Raw genomic sequence first — 12,890 nt, 5'->3', positions numbered from 1 at the left:
TCTACCTCTGCCACCTTTACTTCTCTCATAACACAACACAGCCTGGACCGACGGATGCGTTGTTGTCACGGAAGGGGAAGGTCAAGCACTGCTATATATCTGGAATATAGACTAGCGAAAAGGGGGTATGAACATTGAGAAGAAGAGCAGGATCGAACACTCCATCTACGCCAATGGCGCGAAGGAAAATGATATGCTATGCCGCTGGATTCCGAGCCCTTTTTACAGACTCTTTTGATTTGGATTTGATTTGACTCGGCTGGGTTAATGGATTGATTGATCTGCAATGCTCTTCAATGTCCCTGGCAAGTCCATCAAGATATGTATGCAGATGGATGCCCGATCCCACATCTGTGACAGCATGGACGGAGTAGGAATTCATTCTTCGAACTGTACGTCCTCCCATTTTTCATGATAATCATGTAATGAGCATGAGCGATTCCATGAATCAATCGAGCAGGGGAACTTCATATCATATCATATTGTGCCATGTCATGTCATCTCCCCTGTACAAAATACCTTGACGGCGACACCCAGCGCCTGCTCCACCTTCTGCCTCGCCATGCTCAATCACCCTCATGAACATGTGGTCATGCCATTCATGGTATTCTTTGTTCCTCTCCTAATACTCAAAGTCATCATCCACGCCAGTCTTGCCCGACTGTTCCTTCTGCATCACCTCCTGCTTCCTGTACATCTCCGCGACTTCCGCACTGGTCGTCGCCTCCTCCGGCTTCTTGTCATCTCTCCGCTGAATGAAACGAGGAAACCTCAGACTTATCCCGTTCTTGCCGCCCATCTCGTCGATCGCGGCCCTGTACCTTGGACTCAGCGTTAGATCCGCCGTTTTCACTTCCCAGACGTGGCGCGCTTCGAACCAGACGTCCGGTTGGTCGTTTTTCACCGTGGAGTGAGAGTAAAAGGGCTTGGGGCGTTCAATCACTATTTCCGAGAGCTCCTTGGCGAGGTCTTCGAGTAGGGATTCGGAGAAGCCGGTTCCGATGTTGCAGACTGTCTCGAAATTTTGTGTCTCCGGGTTGTATGCGGCAAGGAGGAAAGCGCCATACCAGGAGGTGCGTTTGCCTTTGCCGTGATAAGCTCCCAGGACCACAAGATCCAAAGAATCGCCTATGCCAGAGAGATAGTCCTTTTTGACTTTGAGCCAGTTCCTCGAGCGTTTTGACGGCTCGTAGGCCGATTCTTCCGTGTCGAGCATCTTCACCATCAAACCTTCACAGGATGCTTTGACAGCGTCATCAAGCAGATGTTGAATCTCTTCGACGTCCTTTGCATCGCCATACTGGGCGAATTGGAACTCACCCTCTACCGGCACGAAGGCATCGTGCAGCAATTCCCGTCTTTCGCGGAATGTCTTCTGCACAAGCGCTTCACCATTATAAAAGAGCATATCGAAGGCAAAGACGCAAACTTTGACGGTGACTTCAGATGTCTTGACATCTTTGCGTTTGCGCGTCATTAGTTGTTGGAAGGGTAGGATTTTCTTGTTTTGAGGGTCCCAGGCGACGGTCTCGCAGTCCAGCACAAAACTCTTCGTCGAGGGCTTAATCCACGTGCTCAATTTCTCGAGAATATCGGGATACTTTTTAGACAGATCTTCGGAATTTCTGGAGAAGACGGCTGCCAGGCCCTTGAACACTTTTGGATCCTTCGTCAGTGTATTTTGTGCTGCTGGAAATTCGGACATGGATTCGGGGCAAATGTAGTGGATCTGTGAACGCTCCCCATCGTATTTATATTCACACGTAAAGGTCTTCCCTTCAAAGCGGTCAAGCACTTCGGTGATTGACTTGGTCGGTTTCGCAAGCATGGGTTTTAGGGGTACTCCTGGCTGCAATTTGCATGTCTCGTGTAAATTGAAAATCCCATGTTCCAGCATCGCCGGAATAATTACTTCGTACGAAGGCAGCTGGCTGTAGACCATCTTCAGGGCGGCCTCTCCCTGCGCCAGCTGGTCCGTGGTGGGCGCCTTGCCCTCTTTCGCAGCCTCGTGGGTCACCACAGCCTGTGCCAGTGCGATGATCACGGTTTTCTCTGCAAGGCCTAGTCTCAGTTTTCCTTCCAGGAAACGGACCAAGAACTTGGCCTCGGATGGCCCTCCCTTGTCCTTGGTGATGTCGACAGTTTTGGTTGCGGACGAGACATCTGCGGAAGCCATCAGTTTATTGATAGCTCGAACTTTCTGGTCTTGCGAGCCTTGCCCTTCCATCTTGGCGATATCAAGCAGTCCCTGATGAACGCCTCGGACAGTGAGCGGCTTTGGCTTGAACATCTGGCTCTGCTTAGATTTGCTTTTAGCGGCAACCAAACCCAAGTCACCAATTTTTTGATGATCTGCTTTGATGACGGATAACGAACGTCCAGAGCTCTCTCCGATAGCTTTCATGATCAGTGATTCCCCAATCCCAAGTTCGATGCCGGCGTAGTCAGCGGCGAGCTTGTTCAGCATGAGTTGGATTGTAGGCAGCAGATCCTCTGGCGTCAATCGGAGAACTTGTTGCAGGAACGCCGAACAGTAGGCTATGATTTGGAGACGCTTTGTGGTGAGTTCGATCAAGGAGAAGGTTGTGCATAGCGCCGCGTATGGCACGGGTTCGCCGGCTTTCCAATCCGGATAGGGATCTTGCCCGGTAGATTTGATGGTGGCTTGAATTTTGGCCACTTGGTTTTTATCGACCTTGGAGTCCTCATCCTCGCTTGCAGACACGTCATCTTCAGCCTCGGAGGCACTACTGTCCTGACCTGACGGTTCTGGCTCCTTCTTCGACGGCTCGGTTGGTTTCAGTGATGTCCCTCCGGCGTTGGCGTCTGATTCTGGTTTGGAGACCCTGCCGTTTGTCTTTGGGTTTTCTTTTGGGCAATCCTTAGATGGAGGTGTCCTCCTCCGTCTCTTGACTACTGGCTGGTCATCAGAATCGTCCTCGTCTTCTCCGCCTTCTGCGCTAGGTCGCCTGTGTTTTCTGCTTGAGGAATTGTCGCTTCCATCTTTCCCGCTCTCGACATTATCCACATTTTCATTCCTCAAGTCAGAGGGCGGATCCTTCCCGTCCTCTGGCGGATCATCCGCCTTCTTGCTGTTGAACGTTGTCTTCTGATTGAAGGACAGAGTGGACTGGGATTTAGGTTTGTTGCCGTTTTGCTGGTTCCCAAAGAACTTGCTGTGAAAGTCAGCCGAAGCAAAAAGTTGCACCAGTGATAGTAAGCGTACCCGAGAGTTGACTGCCTTGCTTGTGGCATGTTCGAGTTCGGTCTAAGAGGGAGGGATTTGGAGATGAAGGTCACGGGTCTAGAAGAGAGATAGATGAGGGAAGGCGCAAGGGAAGACCGCGACAGAAATATGAGGTGGAATGAATGATGAGAAGGTAGAAGGGTTCTGAGAGTCGCCTGAGGTGCGAACGCGCAACCTAATGGCGCCAGTTTCATCCAGGTGAAGTTGTGGTTGCAACAATCGCCGACGCGGTCGGTTTTTCAATATATCGAGAAGCAAAAGGCGCGTCGACGCGTGGGGTCATTAATTAATTCGCGTCTGTCACGATTAAATGACGTGTGATGTGTGAAAATGGCGGCGGGTGCCTGTTGTGCCTGCAACGCAAAAGCCCCGTTTGATCCTTCGCACACAGCACGAGCGTCGAAGCTCGCCATTTACATTTTGGTCCTGCATCGCTCAACCATTGACGATGGATTAGAAAAGATATCTACAGCGTCGCCAGAGCTGCCGGAAGGCCGTTACTCAAACAACCTTCGCATCTGACCCTCTCCGCCAAACGTCTGATTGATCCCTGAACTTGATACTGCTCCTTCACTCGCCACCGCTGTAGTTGGCAGAGTGACAACGGCAGCGCCACTACTACTCGTTGGTACCTCAAAGCCACACATCTAAGCAGGCAGACCGTACATGCTTTGATCGTACGCTTCTCGGACCGTCTCCGCCGGTTGTCATGGCCCAGGGTCGAACCACGGTGCGAAGAAAAGTTGGCCGTCCAGTAACAGCTCGATGTTTGTGGTGACGGTTGGGTTCTGCTGCCTGAAGACCGAAATTTGGTGAGGACTGGAGATTGCTGTGCCGTTGCCGTTGCTGCTGTTGTTCACGCCCGTGTCTAGTCTCGTCAAGAGAGGCGTTCCTGGGAGTGTCACGAGTGCGGATCGATGTTGTGGGAGTGTTCGACGAAGATCGAATCGCAGGAACGTGCTTTTCTGGAATAGCGCTTTGAGCCATGCGGAAGATTCTGGTGGGCTGCAGGACGTTGTCGGGGGTGTTTGAGCTTGGCGATCCTCCTCTACTCGTTCTGGACGAACTGCCTCTGTTCAGCTTGAAGAGAACACAATAAGCAGGTAAGAGAACGGGTTCGCAGAGGTATGCAGGACCTGCCCGAGTTGTCCTGGTCCTGCCCATTGCCTGACAGGACGTGCCGGGAGAATGAGAGCGACCCTAGCCCGGATTCATTCCACATGTTCGTTGCCGATTGATACCTGAAGCACAGCAGTCAGTGGAGTTGCGAGTTGGGCATCAACAGTCGTAGATCACGACTCACAAACGCATCGGCCATGGCCGTGACTGACCGCATACCTGGATCGGAGTGGGAATTGAGGTTTGTAGAGCCTGAGAGAGAGTGATGGCTTGGCTCTGCAGAAAGTGCATATGCGTTTGAGCTGTGCATCAAAGACACGGAAAACCGAGTGTCTCATACCATTCAAGAGTGCTCCTGAGTTCGAATAAATTGACGAGAATGTCACTTGGTGAGACAGAAAGGCTGGTGTATCGTCCAGCCACAGGACCTCTATCATTATTCGACGGTGGCCGATCTGAAGACGACCGCGTCTCTCGAGGCTCTGGGCCAGCAGCACTGTCGCTTGCCCGCTCCTTGACGCGATGCTCAATAGCCGGAGGTCCAGAAGTGTTCTGACCTGTTTCGGGCTGAAGTCTGCGAGTCCACTGGGACGGCGGGGCCTCGAATCTGCTTCGTATATGCAATGGATTTTGCGATGCTTGCAACGCTAGCATTCAGGTCGGTCAGCTGAGCATTTCGTCCTAGATAGGCGGCATTCTGTACAAGTCGAAAAGTACGCTTCCTCTTGGAAGGTGCTTAGGCAGGAGGATTGTCCAAATTGTTCAGTTGATCACGACGTGGCGGCCCATGACACTCCAAGTTGAACCTCACACAGTTAAGACAGCCTCCAGGGTGCTCGCCACGTTTTACCTGGTTTGAATGTGAAACCTTTGCAAACAAACAGACAGACACTCTTGGTGGGACTCACTTTTGCGAGCGCGGCAAGTCTGGCAACCTGTCTCAAATATCAATGATGTGTTGCCCACATTACCACCCTCCACTTACCTGAACGAGGTCTCTCTCCTTTAGATCTTCTGACAGCCGATGAAGCGGAGAATGGGGACGAAATCGATTCCTGAACCTCGCTGTTGAAATCCATGGGGAAGCGAAGTTCAGTTACGGTGACATTTTTCACCACACCGACGTCTCAATGTCCCTCCATCCAGCCCCTAAGACACCAGCACGCACGTGGAAGTCTAAAAATACCATGTCAAGCCTCACAGCAACAAGACGACATGCCCTTAATTGGCCGACAACTACTCTACGACGACAGGGTGACTGCTACTGCTACGCGGTACCGACTTTCGAACGACGTTATCTCAACTACTCGACACAAAGAAGCTGGTGTTACCAAAAGATCTTCAATGTTGGAATGGTCAGAGCCTCTTTTCACCTACAGTGGCTCAGCTCCAACTACAGGAGACCCAAAATGTCTTTGGATGGCGTGCTGCACGCCAGACCAAGTACGGCCAGTTGCTGGGCATTGATCTCTATGATTTCCTGACTGCATCTCGGGGGAATTGGCAATTGCACGGAGTACAGGATGGCTGGACGATTGGTTAGCGGTTGTTACGCTCGCCAGACCTCTCAAAGCCCATCAGGAGCTAACTAACGACGCCATTAGGCAGAGTTGTTCCTTCGCGTCTCCAGGGTTTACGCATGAACTTCTCTCGATCATTCAGAACTCCTGGCTGAAAATAGTCATACTCCATCCAGACGCCGTCCCACCCATGATACGGGTTCCTATTAAGCGCAATCCACTCAACAATATCAGAGGGACTCAACTGCATTTGAGCTTCTACAGCTTCAATGTATGCCCCTGAATACCTTGTCAGAGGAGATCAGCTTCGGTTTTGAAAATGTTCTGTACAGGACGATCCCAGCAATGAACCGTATGCAATCTCCCTTCCTCTGCGCTTTTCTGGTTGTCACACATAACGTCGTCGAGTGCTCATTTTGTGCGAGGCAACGTTTTCGAACTCAGGATAACGGCATCAGTCTTCGTCAAGCAGTTTGGGGAATACAACGAAAAGATACAGTAGTACAAAATCGATGTCACCTATTTATCCTTCTTGAACTCGTTTCCCCCTTCTGGTGTATGTCGCTGGAATCCTCCTTGCTACCTTAATCGACAACCGCTATGGACGTCGCTTGGTCTTCTGCCTCATGCAACCTATGTGCATCACTGGCATCGCTGTCATGTACACCCCCAAATCGTTCAACCAGGCTCTAGCAGGTCGCTGCCTTGTTCACGCACACAATGGCATTCTTGAATGGCTTATACCTATTGAACTGGGGCGAGGCTACTAGCCATGGGTATCAACTCGTACGGCGGTGGGTATAGCCTCTTCCCAACGCGCACACTCAACTAGGGGAAGTCCTCTCTGTTGGTAACTTGGTTGATTGATCCTCTATGAAAGATAGTTCCCCAGGACTATATAAGAAGAACCATAGTCTAGGGTCGGCGCCCCAGCCAATCATAACGCTATCCACCACTTCAAACTTCTCCCATTACAATACGACGCTATTGCCAGCCTGATCGATCACCATTTGGCGCGAGTCATTTCGTACCTGGAATCCACGGGAGAACTCGACAACACATTGGTCCTGTTCATGTCCGACAATGATGCAGAGGTGAAACTGCTCGAAGTGCTGCCCGCGATGGCCGGCGTGCCACCGGTCCAAGTAATCAGAGAGTTCTACAACAACGAGCTTGAACATCTCGGAAACGTGGATTCGTTCGTCTGGCATGGACCGCGGTTGGCGTGCGCCGCAACGGCACCGAGCAAAGGATACAAAGCCCAGGCCAGCGAGGGAGGCATCCACTGTCCTTCCAGGTACGCTACCCAACATTTCCTCGCTGTAACAGCACTATAACGCTCGATTTCACCATCGTGATGGACATTTTGCTTACAATTTTCGATCTGGAGACCGCTAAACACCGGGATTCACTTTCCGGGGCCGCGAAGTCGTCCTCTCTCGCGGGTGGTCCTGGGTTGATTATCTGAACGCGCGGAGCGAGGAAGTCTACGAGGGCGGCCGTCAGGATGTGACAGGATGGGAACTGTTCGGGCGGAGAGCCATCCAGCGAGGAAAATGGAAGGCGTTGTATCAGCTGGCGCCCCTGGGTTCCGATAAGTGGGAATTGTACGACTTGTCCAGGGATGCTGGCGAAGTTCACAGTCTAGCAGGTCAGGAACCAGCGGTCTTGAATACTCTCTTGGTAGAATGGGAGCTGTACTCTACCGAGACGGGGTTGTATCTGCCAGAACAATAGTGATATCTCGCCCTGAGCATTTTTCTCTGACTTTGAGAAGAGCATGTCAGCCAAACAGGCGCCGTTTCACTGTCCACCTCGACCTTTTCTACTTGCTCCCTCGCAACGTCAGCGTCCTCGGCGTCTTTCCTCTATAACAGAGTCGGTGGTATCGACCGTGTCGCGGTCTTCCCTCTGCCGTTCTTCTTCAGAACCCTCTCGATTCGAATCTTCATCCCCATATTCAGTACTATCGTAGTCGTACTCCTCTCCTCTATCGGTGAACAGGTGCCTGGGATGGACAATCTCCTTGGACCGGTAGCACTTGAAGCACAGGAAGAACCCTCCGCACTGGTCGCACCGGTAGTATACCCCAACCATAAGCTACGGCGTTTCTCCTTGTCAGCAATCTTTGGTGTACATAGAAGAAGTGTTTGAACAGGGAGAGGGTTTGGTCCTCACTTACAATCAAACACGCATCGCAATAATAACCCTCGTGACAAGGTTTGGCCTTTCTCGCGTGCCGCGACGGACTGTCCCAGTCCCGATTCGACTCGGCGGCACGAGTCTCCAAGAATTCGATGATGCTGTGAGGGAGGCCGTAGTGGTTCGCGAGCTTCAGAGCAGTCCACTTCCGGTCCAGGCCCAGGCCCTCCGCAAAGAGCTCTGCTCCGTGGCGCAGCAGTTCTTCGAGGATTGCTTGTCTTTGATCGGATTGGGTTTCCCATAGGGTGGATTGCCGCATGGCCCAGAGAAGTGGTGTCCATTGGTCCCTATCTCTGGCGTTGACGACATCTAGACCTCTCTCTTTCGCCTTCTCCAGAACATATTGAACCAGATCGAGTCGCCCGCTGACGACCGCAAGGTGGAGAGCGCCCCTGCCCATTTTGTCGGGCTCGAAGAGCTGCGCGCCATGTTCAGGCCGGCAGAGAAGCTCGACCCGGTCAATTGAGCGGTAGAGAGCGTAGTGGATGGCCTGACGGCCGACCTTGTCCACGCCGTCGACTTTTGCGCCCCTTTTCAACAACAGCCTGACGACTTCCATGGTTCCGCTAAGGATCGCCACGTTCAACGGGCCTCCCCACCAGTTACTGGTCAGGTTCGCATCGGCTGTGTACTCGGCATCATCAAGCAGGTATTTAATGATGCTATCCTTTTCCGAGCCCGGCTCGCGTAGTAGAGCCGCCTGAAGCGGGGTGCCATTGACGCCAGGATGGACGATGTTGGTGTCTGCTCCGTATTTGCAAAGCAGCTTGACCATGTCCAAGGACGCCATACGGCATGCACGTATTAGAGGCCCGCCGTGTGGACCGCCGGTGATGTTGATCCTCGCGCCTTTGAGGATCAGGTACCGAGCGATTTCCAGGTTGTCTTGCCATGCCGCGTTGCAGAGAGCTGTGTAACCATCATTGCTGGCACTTTCTAGGTCGGCCCCTCTGTTGACGAAGGCTTTGACGATCGAATCATCATCATTACGGCGGGTGAGGAGAACGGCTCGATTCAGAACCGAGTACCCGTACACGTCCTTGGCCCTTTCCAGATCCAGGTTGAACTCGAGGAGCATTTTCACTATGTCTTTGGCACACCCATTGACAGCACTCATAAGTTCTTCGGACCCTTGTGAAGGAAGGTTTCGGGGATCTGCCCCTGCGTCCAAGAGGCGTCCGACGCATCGAGTGTTCAGTTTGGAGACGGCCGCGCTCAAAGCTTCCTGTATGGCGTCCGGGTTGATCTTTTGTCTGTGCTCGAGCAAAGCCTCGAGAACTTCCTCTTTGTTCCACTTTGCCGCAAAGTAAAGACAAGTCCATCCATTATCCGTCTTAGCATTGATGTCTGCTCCCTTCTGGATCAGTAAACGAGTAATAGCTGCATCGTCATAAGCACCATGGATCGGCCGCCAACCATCATCATCTGGCACCTCCAAGTCTGCTCCTGCTTCGACCAGAATGCGAGCTATGCCAGAACTTTGAGCGTAAACTGCATGGAATAACGGAGTTCTACTCCTCCAATCGCTTCTGTTAAGTGGTGCTCCAGCGCGGATAAGCAGGCTCACGACGTCTTCTCGTTGTTCCCTCACCGCAAGATGGAGGGCGTCCTCAAGCGTCCAGGCAATCTCTTCCCGAGGGCATTGTTCACCACCTGCGGCGACAATTGCTTCGATGGCTTCCAATTCGCACCCCTGATCAATCCCCCACCCCAGAAAGTTGGCATACCCACCGCTTGCCAGTGTCCCTTCAGCTTTTGACATGTCGCTATATGCTGGTGAGAACCCAGACTTCATTGCGTTCTTCAGGACTTCGATGTAGCCGTCCCCTTCCGGGTCGACCAGGTCTTCGATGTGCTTCCAGAGAACATTCCAGCATTTGGTATGTCTCGTATTGATGACTGCAGCCACCCAATTCACGACAACCTCCGCTTCGAGATCAGCCGGATTGAAAGCTGTCAAGAGATGATCCAGAACACGATGATGTCCAAATTTGATCGCAAGCTTCGCACAAGCGTCGAACACATCCGCTAGCTCGGGACGAAACGTTGCGGCCGTGGTCAATAGATCGACGATTTCAGCATGCCCGAACTGACAGGCAAGTTCCAGCGTCGTCTCATTGTGTTCAATTTTGAAGGAAATGTCCTCACAAGCGACAAGAACTTTTGCAACCTCAAGATTGCCTCTCGCGCAGGCGTGCTGCAGAGCGGTCATTTTCAGAATCGTGGCATTTTTCTGCCCTCTCTCGATTGCTAAAGGTAGGAGTGCTTTAACGATTGCTGTCTGCCCGAGTGAAGAAGCTCGACACAGGAGCAGGGTTGGGTCTCGAAATCTTCTGGAGTCTCGAAGCCCAAGGTTAAGCACCTCCATAGCGACTTTCTGATTGCCTGATTGGATTGCGGCAAGAATCGAGTTATCCCAGGAGTCGGATGGAGATATTGGCTTTTTCTCGATTAGTCTGAGAGCAGTCTCCAGCTCGCCGTTTCCGGCTGCTGCTTCAACAGATTGGGCAACTTTGTGGCAAAGCAGATCATCAGGCGGCTTTGATGATGTTTGGTCATTGGTAACCCGAAACAACGCTTCCGAGAGGCCATAACTAGCGAGTATCGCAAAAGGGTTTCCTTTCGTAACGCTGCCCCGTGTAAAAGGGTTTTGGAGCTCCCAGTGCATCTTAGCCCACTCCATTAAGGGGCCTCCGTCCCAGAAATCCAGTAGCTGAGTAGTGCAATACTGTCTTCCAGCCTCAGAGAGCCGGGCGTGGCTGGGCCACCATCGCACCGCATAGTTCAAAAAGGTATGCCGCCATTCGACCGCAATAGTCGCTCTGCATCGGGGCCACTCATTTGTGACGGAATCACTGCCTCGGGTGCTGATGTACTCAAGGCAGAAATCTGCTATCTCCTGGTGAGACTTCCACCCAGGTGTTGTAAACGGTGATTCGTCAGACAAAAGATATCGACGGAGGTCAGTATGAGCAAACTGAACTTCATTTTGGTTGACCTTTACTAGTCCACCCAAGGTGGTCTGAATCCTAGGATGTAAGCTGAGAGCAGGGCCTTCAAGAAGCTCGAGGTTCTTGTTCTGTTTCTCATCGCACTGGGCTAGATCATTCAGTTCCAGAACGCCCAACGGGCGAAGCGAATAGAGCAACAGGTTCAAAATGTTGCGCAAGAACCGGTCCGTTGCCAGGGGTAACGAGGACAAAAGGGCCTTGAACACAACCTGGGGCGTTGCACTGGTTGATTGCGGGACTTGTAGGGCGGGAGTGTCCATATATGAAAGTGAGTACCGGGTTCGGTACCAGTTAATAACCATTGATCGCAAATCTTGGTCGCCCTTGCATGTTTGGAGGAGATGGAAAAGCTCGTTACAATCCCTCTCTGTCATGGGATTACCCTGCACGAATCTCAAGAAGTCGAGGTCGAGGTCGTCAGTAGGGGCGGCTTTGTACCTCCCTTCAACGGACTGTCTCTGGTCCAGTCTGTTCAGTTTTTCTCCCTTCTCCACATTCCCAGTGGCGATGTCGCTCCCAGTTCCCTCCATACCTTCTCGACAGTTTTGAGGCTCGGTCTGAAGGGTTGCTTCAACATCGACACCAGCCCTTGGCCAGAACGTTGTTTGTTCTGGTTGTGCACCTTTCGGAGTGGTGACGAGTACCTTGAATTTGACTTCACATTCTTCAGCCAACTTGTTAACCTTAGTCAAGAACCAGTCGCAAGACGTTATATTCTCTTGCAAGTTCCCCAGCACCAAGACGACGCCTTGATCTTTTGCTCCCAAGTCTAATAGAATTTCCATAAACATTGCAAGCAGATCTTCTCGATTCAACCACAAGAATTTGTCGAAAGCCCCAAACATCTTTTGGTAGATAGCTCCCTCGACTTCGCTGTTGGAAAATCGGGAAATCGTCTGAGCTAAACACAGATACAACATGGACTCAATTGAGTTCCGCCGAATGTCAGACGATATGAATTCGAAATAGAAGCAAGTCGCGCCTGGACAACTCGACGTCTTGCTGTCATCCATATAGTGGAACAGGCATTCTGCAGCTTGAATGGCGGCCTCAGTAGAGTCGAGAGCAAGTAGAAGAAGCTGCATTCCATCAACTCCCTTCCACACTTGGAAATTCTTTTGAGTAGTGATTCGCTCATACTGTCTGGGATTTCTGAAAGATGCTTTCAGTGGATACTGTGGAGGAGCTTGGGACGCGAGAGATAGAATGTAACTTTGGTCGTCACCTGTCAATCATATCTATCAGCACGTCTCGCACGCCAGTAGCACATGACGTTGCACGAACCGTAGGCCCGCAAAGCCGTTTTCAAGAGGGTTGTGAAGCCGGAGGTTGCACATATACCAGCTAGATCCTGGTGGGACAAATCGGTCGCAAGGCGAGCCTCGAATGGGAGCGCCATCGTCGCAACATATTCGTCGAAGACCTTTTCCTTCTAGTTAGGTATTGAACTTCGCCTTGGAATATCCTTGCAAGAGGTGATTGACGCTCACTCTTAGGGCTGGTTCCTTATGGCATGAGAATACGCTGATCATATCAGCCCAAATCGATAGCCTTGACTCGGCGAAAGCGGAGTTGACTTCTCTGATCCAATCTGCAATGCCATGGGTAACTGTCCAGGAGCCTGACTCGCCTATGGATCCAACATCCCTGAGATTCAGAAGCTTAACCAAGTCTCTTCTAAGCTCGTAAGACCCATCGCTTCGATGTGGACAGTCTAGGAATACCTATTTTCAATAATCAGCAATGTTCAAAATGATGGCCGTTTTTGCCCCGAATTTGTCTCACTATGGC

The 12,890-nt window shown here is 51.7% G+C and overlaps 3 protein-coding genes across 3 annotated transcripts; 1 reads left to right on the top strand and 2 right to left on the bottom strand.

Moving 5' to 3' along the window:
- Positions 1-622: 622 nt before the first annotated feature.
- On the bottom strand, positions 623-3,255 carry Z519_00309 (uncharacterized protein; the record flags this gene model as incomplete). The annotated part of the gene is made up of 2 exons (XM_016758068.1): positions 623-3,176; positions 3,227-3,255. 2 exons carry the CDS (start codon positions 3,253-3,255, stop codon positions 623-625), a joined length of 2,583 nt encoding a protein of 860 aa, XP_016625317.1.
- A 3,351-nt stretch (positions 3,256-6,606) lies between these two features.
- Positions 6,607-7,623, top strand: Z519_00308 (uncharacterized protein; the record flags this gene model as incomplete). The annotated part of the gene is made up of 3 exons (XM_016758067.1): positions 6,607-6,680; positions 6,806-7,183; positions 7,365-7,623. 3 exons carry the CDS (start codon positions 6,607-6,609, stop codon positions 7,621-7,623), a joined length of 711 nt encoding a protein of 236 aa, XP_016625316.1.
- Positions 7,624-7,731: 108 nt separating this feature from the next.
- On the bottom strand, positions 7,732-12,498 carry Z519_00307 (uncharacterized protein; the record flags this gene model as incomplete). The annotated part of the gene is made up of 3 exons (XM_016758066.1): positions 7,732-7,986; positions 8,069-12,324; positions 12,384-12,498. 3 exons carry the CDS (start codon positions 12,496-12,498, stop codon positions 7,732-7,734), a joined length of 4,626 nt encoding a protein of 1,541 aa, XP_016625315.1.
- Between the last annotated feature and the right edge of the window lie 392 nt (positions 12,499-12,890).

Source organism: Cladophialophora bantiana (assembly GCF_000835475.1).
Source record: "Cladophialophora bantiana CBS 173.52 unplaced genomic scaffold supercont1.1, whole genome shotgun sequence".
Lineage (NCBI taxonomy): Eukaryota > Fungi > Ascomycota > Eurotiomycetes > Chaetothyriales > Herpotrichiellaceae > Cladophialophora > Cladophialophora bantiana.
The sequence above is the reverse complement of the archived record's forward strand: the minus strand, read 5'-3'. Positions and strand labels throughout refer to the sequence as shown.